Source organism: Physeter macrocephalus, chromosome 12 (assembly GCF_002837175.3).
Source record: "Physeter macrocephalus isolate SW-GA chromosome 12, ASM283717v5, whole genome shotgun sequence".
Lineage (NCBI taxonomy): Eukaryota > Metazoa > Chordata > Mammalia > Artiodactyla > Physeteridae > Physeter > Physeter macrocephalus.
Genome location: NC_041225.1, coordinates 45,804,738 through 45,812,883, shown reverse-complemented (window position 1 = coordinate 45,812,883; position 8,146 = coordinate 45,804,738). Strand labels below are relative to the sequence as shown.

At 47.9% G+C, this 8,146-nt stretch overlaps 1 protein-coding gene and 1 long non-coding RNA gene across 2 annotated transcripts in view; one reads left to right on the top strand and one right to left on the bottom strand.

Moving 5' to 3' along the window:
• Nucleotides 1-72: 72 nt before the first annotated feature.
• Nucleotides 73-8,146, bottom strand: part of DNAJC5G (DnaJ heat shock protein family (Hsp40) member C5 gamma) — a 13,491-nt gene continuing 5,417 nt past the window's right edge. Inside the window, 6 exon segments of the mRNA XM_028496645.2 lie at nucleotides 73-1,893; nucleotides 2,092-2,165; nucleotides 2,654-2,798; nucleotides 2,996-3,236; nucleotides 3,238-3,255; nucleotides 3,515-3,630. Coding sequence (XP_028352446.1) covers nucleotides 2,110-2,165; nucleotides 2,654-2,798; nucleotides 2,996-3,236; nucleotides 3,238-3,255; nucleotides 3,515-3,630 — 576 coding nt within the window. The 3' untranslated portion in view covers nucleotides 73-1,893; nucleotides 2,092-2,109.
• Nucleotides 3,608-7,141, top strand: LOC114487294 (uncharacterized). Its single transcript, XR_003682251.1, has 3 exons — nucleotides 3,608-3,671; nucleotides 4,383-4,478; nucleotides 5,904-7,141. It is a non-coding gene; the product is annotated as an uncharacterized lncRNA (long non-coding RNA).

The following is an 8,146-nucleotide window of genomic DNA, read 5'->3' as shown; positions in this document are numbered from 1 at the left end:
GGGGAACAAGGGGCATCTGTGTGTGACATTCCAGCTCCCAATTTAGCTCATGTAAGGCGAGCCACAGCTGTCACCGAGTGACCCTGACTCACTCAGGAACGGTGACTCCCTTGAGCAAGAGGCGGGGTGAGCTTCACTGCTTATGGTGGAAGGTAGGACAGCAAAGGGGCTCTTACTCGGGGGGCTCCTGTGAGCCCCTGACCCCCATGCTCTGGCCTGGGCCCCTCTTCCAGGGCAGTGACACAGAATCTGAATCGGCCTGTATGAGAGGCACCATCCATGGCTCAGGGTGGGAGGAAAGATCCTGCCAGACCTACAGTCAGTGAAAGTTTCTGCCTCCGAGGCTTAGCCAGTGACCTTGGCCCTCTTCCTCTGAACCCTGTGATTCAGAACAAGGGCACCAGAGATGAGAGAGAGGCTCTGGTTCAACACTTCTGGACCCATTTTTGGTTTTGCCCAGACCTTTCTTATATCCCCCGAGGAAAAGAAGCCCAGGAGGCTGGAGCTGGCAGGTGTGCCAGGGCCTGGAACTACCTCATGAGCACGCCCCTGAGAAAGTGTGGGATTCTGGTCCATGAACACATCACTGGAGCCACTCCAAGGACTTTAAATTTGTTAGGAAATTGAGAGTAGCTGAGCTGGGCAGAAAGGACCTGAATGCCAGGGCCCTATTTCGGGCACCAGGGGAATCAGTCTCCAGGGAAATTTTAGAGCACTGACAAAGTCATCATCACAAGGCTCTGGGAAGCCTCGGCCCCGGCCCCACAGCTGTCCTGGACTCCTGCTCTCCAAGGCAGGCTGGTCTCAGATGTGCACACCGGTCCTCTATCTTTTTCTCCTACTTCTTCTCTATCCCAGGCACAATTTTTCGTTTTGGGGCCCAACATATGCACTGGGATTGGACAAAAGCTCTTTTATTCACTGACATCCCTTAGCCCCTCTCCCTGTCAGGAGAGAGAAGTTTGAGGAGTTACTAGACTCTGACCCCGCGTAGATGGGAAATGGTGTGATGAGGATACCAAACAGACAGTGCGACGAGGCACACATGGAGAAAGGGTCTGTAAAAGTGCAGTCTTCACCCTATCACACGTTCCATGCCCCAGTTTTAAGAACAAAACATACAGTGATCAGCTTGCATAAGATGTGGTCAAAAAGACGGAGGCAGGCAGGCACTGAGGTGTGAACTTCAGTCAACCCACAGGCGCCCTGCTAAGAGGTGCTATGCTGGCAGCCACAGTCCAGGGAGAATCCAAAGGTGGGATAACTACCCCTAAGCCTCAAATGCATTGATACTTTTCCTGAGTTGTCTCATGGTGGTATGGAATGAGGCTGGCAATGCCAAAGGCATGGGCACCGAAGAAGATGAGACCAGCCCCCAGAAAGGTGTACTCGCTTAGGAATGTGACTGACACTAAGAGTTCTTGGTACCCAGAACTGCAACAAAGAAGGTTAGCTGGTGTAGCAGCTCCAGGACAGGATCCATCCAGCTTGGTTATCAGGATCCTGATGGAGATATCGCAAGTGGCTGACCCTACCAGCTGACATTGGCTCAAATCCCAAGGAAAGCACAGGAAAAAGAATGCTCAGGAAGAGACTGTCATCACTGCCTAAGACCTCACAAGGGTAGGGATATGAGGGCTGCTCTCTAACAGATTAAAATTGGGACTGCAGCTAAAAAGAATAGCTGGGTGACGCTGTATGGCCAGGGTCAGTTATACCATCAAGGACAAAGATGGCATCCTCACTGGGATGGATGCCATCGATGCTTCTGAAGATGGGAGTCTTACAAGTAGAGGGGAAAATCAGGGTCAGTGTCAGGACAGGGCAACTTGCTCTTCTCTTCACCGAGTCCAGCAGACTGGGCAGCCGAAGGCACCCTCACTGGGTCGGCACCTAAGGGCAGAAGAAGATGGCATCTTATTAACCAGAAGGAATGATCACCCAGAATTTAAAGCCAACCCCCTATAGGTAAGGATACAAATACCTGTAGTCCATACTATAAAGATATAAACTTTCCACTAATGACTCATCTGAAGTTAGTGTCTAACCTTTTCTTACCCTTTAAGTATTGCTGCATTTCAGTTTTCATACCTCACTCTTCTTCATCTTTTAATAATTATCATCACTTGAATTATCTTCCCCTCTTCTAAAATGTTCTCTGTGTCCTGTGATGGAATTTGAAAAACACGTATGTAAACATTTAGTAACAAGTTTTTAGTCCACTGGTGAAAATATGGTTACCTTGCAGTTATGCATTCACATCACTAGGTGGCACTGGTGTGAACGTCAGTCAACCCACACTTTAGGGGATAATCTCAGGCACTTTACCTTTCTTTTGAGTAAATGCAATGAACTGCATCCTCTAACTTGTCTTCGACTACTGCCTTTTCCAGGCACAGTCCCCCACCCCATTCTTTTCCTTAACTCCCACCCCATTCGTTAAGCTTAACAGTCATAGGAGGCCAACATCACATTCAAACTGTCAGTGTGTGGCATAAACAAACTCAGAAACCAAGTGTATCCCCTTCTCTTTCTTCACTTTGCCCCAATACTGACTTGAGACTCCCATAGTTGGGAGTTCACAGTTTCACCCCCAACCATTTCCTGCATCCCTATTCCAGCTCTTATCCCAGTCCCTGCCTGTGGTTCTCACCTGAGCTTGGAGGCTGATTCTGGACATTCGGCTCATATTTTTTCTTAGCTGCTTCCTCGGGTGGTGGCTTAAGTGTTCCACAGCAAAAGCACCAGCAGCAGCAGCAACAGCAACAGGTAAGCAGAGCACACAGGAGGACAAGCGTCTAAAAGGTGGGAAAGAATGGCTTCAGTCCGGCAGTTCTTGTGTATTTCCATTCAAGCTCACCTCCCTCAATCCTTCCAGCACCTGCTATATGAGACAACAGAAGCATCTGTCCTAGGAGAGGAGGATTAGCTGTCCTAAGAGAGGAGGGTTTGCCCCTCCTTCCTTATTCTTAAGAGACTAGGAAGAATTGTGTACCTTGAACCAACAACTATTCAGCGTAAAATAGTATGTGACGCCTTCTTCGCCAAAGTGGTCGTATATATATATTCCCAATGAGCCATGCCGGTCGTAAATTTGCCGCTTCTTAGGGTCACTCAGTACGGAGTGGGCTGTGTTGATCTCCTTGAATATTTCTGCTGCTTGAGGGTCCCCTGGATTCTTGTCTGGATGATACTTCAAGGCCAGTCTCCTACCCAAGCAATACCCAAAGGAGGGTGGGGAGAGGATGGGAATGGCTGGGGAGGGAGGGTTAGGATGAATGACAGGGATAGGTCTCTAGATGGTGAAGAGAGAATGCATGAGATGTGGTACAAAGGATGGAGGCAAGCAGCCCAAGTCTACATTCCTTCCCGTGTCACACTGAAGAGGATGATGGCCCCCACCTGGCCCCAAAGTGAAGGCTTGGGGATTTTAAAATGGGTCAGAAAGCAAGGTAGAGGGAAAAAGGTTCAAGGGGGAGAATTGCAGGATTTAATAAGGGGCTGATGTCTGAACCTGTAGGCCTTTTTGACGTCTTCAGGTGAAGCACCCTTCTTAAGCTCCAGCACTGCATAGAGGGTTGATCCGGTTTTGGACAACCGGCGGGCTGTTTCGTCCACGTGAGCCATGATCTGGGTCAGAGGAGAAGCAGCATTTGTGAGAACTTCCACAGGTGAGGCCACAGAGAAGTGAACTTCCAGTAACAGGAAGCTCATTGCCTTCAGGGGCTAGGCAGGTAAGTGGCTACAATGGAACAAGTATAAGACTACAGTGACTGTCATCTGTGACTAGCAGGAGAGCGCAGGTGACAAGACCTTCAGATTTTAAAGAGGAAACATCTCCTCCTCACATTTCCCAGTGTCCTTCAGATACACAGACCTCCAGACACCCCACATTCTACAGAGATGAAGCCAAGGGAGGTCTAAACCCTGCATAAAGATCGATTTTGTCCAGAGCTACTGGTACCTTAAGTAAACAGCCCCGAGCCTGTCCAAGCTCATTACTGGGTTTGAAAGACCAGCAGGGCCCCAGCCCCTGAACCGCTGGGGTGGGGAATCATGGAGATCCCCAATTCCCAAGGGAGAAACAAGTCAGACCAAACCCTGCGCTGCCTAAGAGAAGTCAGGCGTCCAAAAGCCAGGCCAGAAGGCAGTGCTTGCACCTAGGCCAGAGACTTTCTTCCTCCTAACCTCCCCTCTCAAACCCTCCCACCTCTGTCCCTCAGGGAGAACAGAGGGGTGACTCAAGGGATAAAGGAGGAGCTGTGGGGCAGACCAGAGAGGTAGCAGCGAGCAGGACCCCAGAGGGTCGGGGGAGCGCTTGGGAGGCTGTGGCTTGGGAGAACCAAGGCCACAAGCTCAGAGGGAACCCTCTGGTTCCCCAGGTCCCCTCTGGCTCTGTGTGGACCCCCAACCTGGCCTGGCGTCTACCTCGGAGTCGCTCTCTTCAGCCGGGGAGGCCTCACGCAATCTCCATCAAGGTGTGAAACTTCACACGGCAGCGGGCCCGTAGTGGACTGCGCCCGCGCGCTGCGTCCACACTAGGGGTCCCTTTTTGGCGCTGCAGGGTCAACACTAGGGGTCCCTTTTTGGCGCTGCAGGTGGGTCTGGGAGGGACTTATTTCTCTCGCGGGGAGGCTGAGGGTAGGGATCTGCCTGGCACCAGCGGCCAAGGGTTGCGGCGTGTCAGTTCCAGCCGCACCCGCGGGTGCAGCCTGCAGGGCCGTCCCTTCTCGGGTGGGAGGGGACTCATTCATTCTGATCAGGGACATGGCTCATCGACTCAGCTAAGGAAAGATAACGGGGCTTGCAGACCGTGGCTGTATGAGAGGTATGTTTGCTACAAACCTTTCTCAAGAGGTATATTACCTTCTCAGTCTTCTTTTACGGAATTTAGGGGTCTCCACTTGGTCCTTTTTTTCCCTTCTGCCGGGAAACTCCTACACATGCTTTAAGACCGACATCAAATGTCAGGAAACTTTCCTTCATTCCCTCGATTGTTCTCACCTTCCTCTGTAAAAGCATTTATCCTATCATATTTTAATTTAGATGGCATGTTCCTTTAAATTGATGTCTTGAACATTTCCAAAAGTCATTACTGTTCTTCAGAAACTTCCTTTAAATACTATTACATCACGAGGATGTACCATAATGTAATTATATAATCCAGATTGGATAATTTTTTCTAATCATTTGATAGTATGATGACCTTATTATGAAAATTCTTATCTTTAAATCTACAAATAAATCTTTTTTTTTTCTTTAGAGTAGATTCCTGGAAGTGGAATTATTGGGTCAAAGAGAATTTTTTTGAGGTTTTTGATCCATATTGCTAACTTTCTTTCCAGAAAGTTACCAAAAGTACCAATTTACTTCCCTAATTTACATGCTACTTGCAGGGCATAAGAGCACCTATTTCTACTCAATTCCTGTGATCTCCTACAGGTTTGCATCCCTTATAATTTACCACTTCATGATGTTGGTTTTCGTAACAAAGGAGCACTCAATGGCTCCTATAACATGGAATTGAAAGAACTTTATTATTTCAATCCTATCTCTCTGTTACCTGTCTTGTGACTTATTATCTCTTCCTTTTATTACTGTTACCTGTGTACATTTACCTTCCCTTCTAGGTTTTAAGTTGTAAATACTGCACCCCAAAGATGTGAGCCATCTGAGCAAACTAAAGAGTCCACGGGCAACAGGCACAACGACCACTGAATTAGTTTATTTCTGTAGATCCGTGATCAGTGTAGGGGTGGGGGTGAAAATCTTTGGCATCCCTGACTGAGTTCATAGGTTCTGGGTTAGATGAGTTTAGAGGTTAGTCGCCTAAAGTAAAGGAGATAAAGCTAACAATTTTTTGATGGTTTGTACTATGCCAAATTTCTCTAACTAACCTCCAGCCTTTCGTCACCATCATGGAAGGACAGAACTAGAACAGCCCAAGTCATTTCTTTACCAGCACTGGGAAGAGAACAGAAGGCACTGGAAGTGCAGTGCGTTTACAGGGAACGTCTCACCTCAGTCTACAGGCCCAGTGTGGTCCGCCCCTGCCTCTCACTCCAGCTCTACGGAGTACCACTGTCTTGTGTGCTCTGGTCTCTGCTGCACTGCTTTTCTGTCAGTTCTTTAAAGACACCGTGTTCCCTCCCACTCCTCTGCCTGGAGGGCTCCTCCCCAGGCTATGTGCATAGCTGACTTCTCATCCTTTGTGGCTGGCTCTCAGCTTCGTGCCTCCTCAGAGAGTCCTTCTAAAATTGAGTTCCACTTCTCGCTCCCCATCTCGTTAACACCCTCACCCTGATTTGTGAATATATATTTATCTCACGTTGATTTGTTTAAGGTCTGCCTTCACCGGTAGACAGTGAACTCCATGAGGGCAGGGATCTTGTATGTTTGCGCACCATTGTATCCCCAGCATCTAGAACCATGCCTGGCTTATGATAAGTGAATTAATGATTTGCTGAATGAGCTATAGCAGAGGGAGCCCTCTGTGGTCCAGTGGAGGCCCAGAGTTTGGGCCATAGCAAGAATTGCCTGGGACAGAAGCAGTTAGCTGGGGAATTGGACAGGACTGCAGAGCCCACTTTTCCTCATATGATCTGAGACAAGAAGAGACATGAGGGGTAAAGAGACAGAAGGCACTAGGAGAGATAGTAATGGTGATTCTGGGCTCCTTGTTTCTTGTTTGTCTTAGTTTTCCTCCAGCTCCTAACACAGTATCTGGAATATTGGAGGTACTCAATAAATGTTGGTTAAGTTGAATGAACAAGCACGCTTTTGTGTACCTTTTCTGAAGCATTTTTACCTCATTGTCTCCTTTGATCCTCACAACAACCCTGGGAGGTGGTATGAGCCCATCCCTGCTTTACCAAGTGAGCCCAAGAAAGACGGCAAATTAGGCTCTGAGAAGAGTCAGTAAACAGCTTTCACATCTTGCCAGAGGCTCCAGAACGTTATTACTTCTTATCACTGCCCTCTGACATTCTAATTAATTCTAATCACAGTGGCTCTTGAAATAGCCATTATCTTTAAGCCTCCTGCGCCTCTGCTCTGAATGAGATGACACTGCAGCCAGCAGCTGCAGAGATGGGAATAGAGCAAGCAGGTCAGCTGGCATCCTCTGGCCAGGGGCCTCCACTTGGCCTTTACCTAGAAGCAGAGCTTTTTTTGACTCCATTTTCCATGCACAGGGTCTCTTCTAACATCCAGCACAGAACAAGGAAGAACATACAAGCCAGGAGTCAGAAGCCCTAGATCTTTGTTTTGGCTCTGGCTCTAACAGGCTGTGTGATCTTGGACAAGTCACTTAATCTCTGAGTCTCTTCCCTCTTCTGTAAAATCCTGTGCTGTTTCACAAGGTTGAGGCCAAGACTCAATTAAATTTGGTTGTAAAAAAAAAATGGAAAACAATTTTAAAAACCATGCTAAAGAATGATGACAGACTCAAACCTTTTCTGGAATCATTTGCCCTCCCGTCATACCTTGAGTCAGTGATCTTAGAAGTTTACTATGTCACAGAGCCATTTGGTCTCTCCTGGAGAAAACCAAGAAGCATCCCTTATTTATCCACAAACAACTAAAGTTTTAGTCATATAGCTGGAATATACACATACAGACGGCAGACATCCGCATATTTATACCCAAAATATCACGCTCTCGAACATATGCAGTGGGAGAGAGAGATCATAATTTGTCACACCCAACCCCCAGGTTCTAGAATCATACAGATTTTGAGCTGGAAGGGACCTCAGAAATTTAACTCTCATACAGTGCCTTCCTTTTGTAATTGAGAAAAGTGTGGCCCAGAGAAAGGGATTCACCTGCCCAAGGTCAACCTGTGAGGTCCAGACCTGTCTTCTAACTCCAAGTTCAGTGCCTATACTGTGTCTGCTCCTTATACACACCAGCTCCCTTTCCACTTTAATATCTAAGTGTAGAAACAGACCAAATCCATAGTTGATATTCACCGCCTTTCATGGTGATGTCAGGTAATATCCTGCTTCCCCTTCCCCCAGTTGAAGGCATACATACTACATGTGACTAAAAATACCTCTGGCCCCGTTTGTTTGCCTGTCCTCCCCAGGGCAGACGTCTCGTGATGGAAGGTGGAGGGCTTCCAGTTAGAGAAGCTGCTTTATACCCC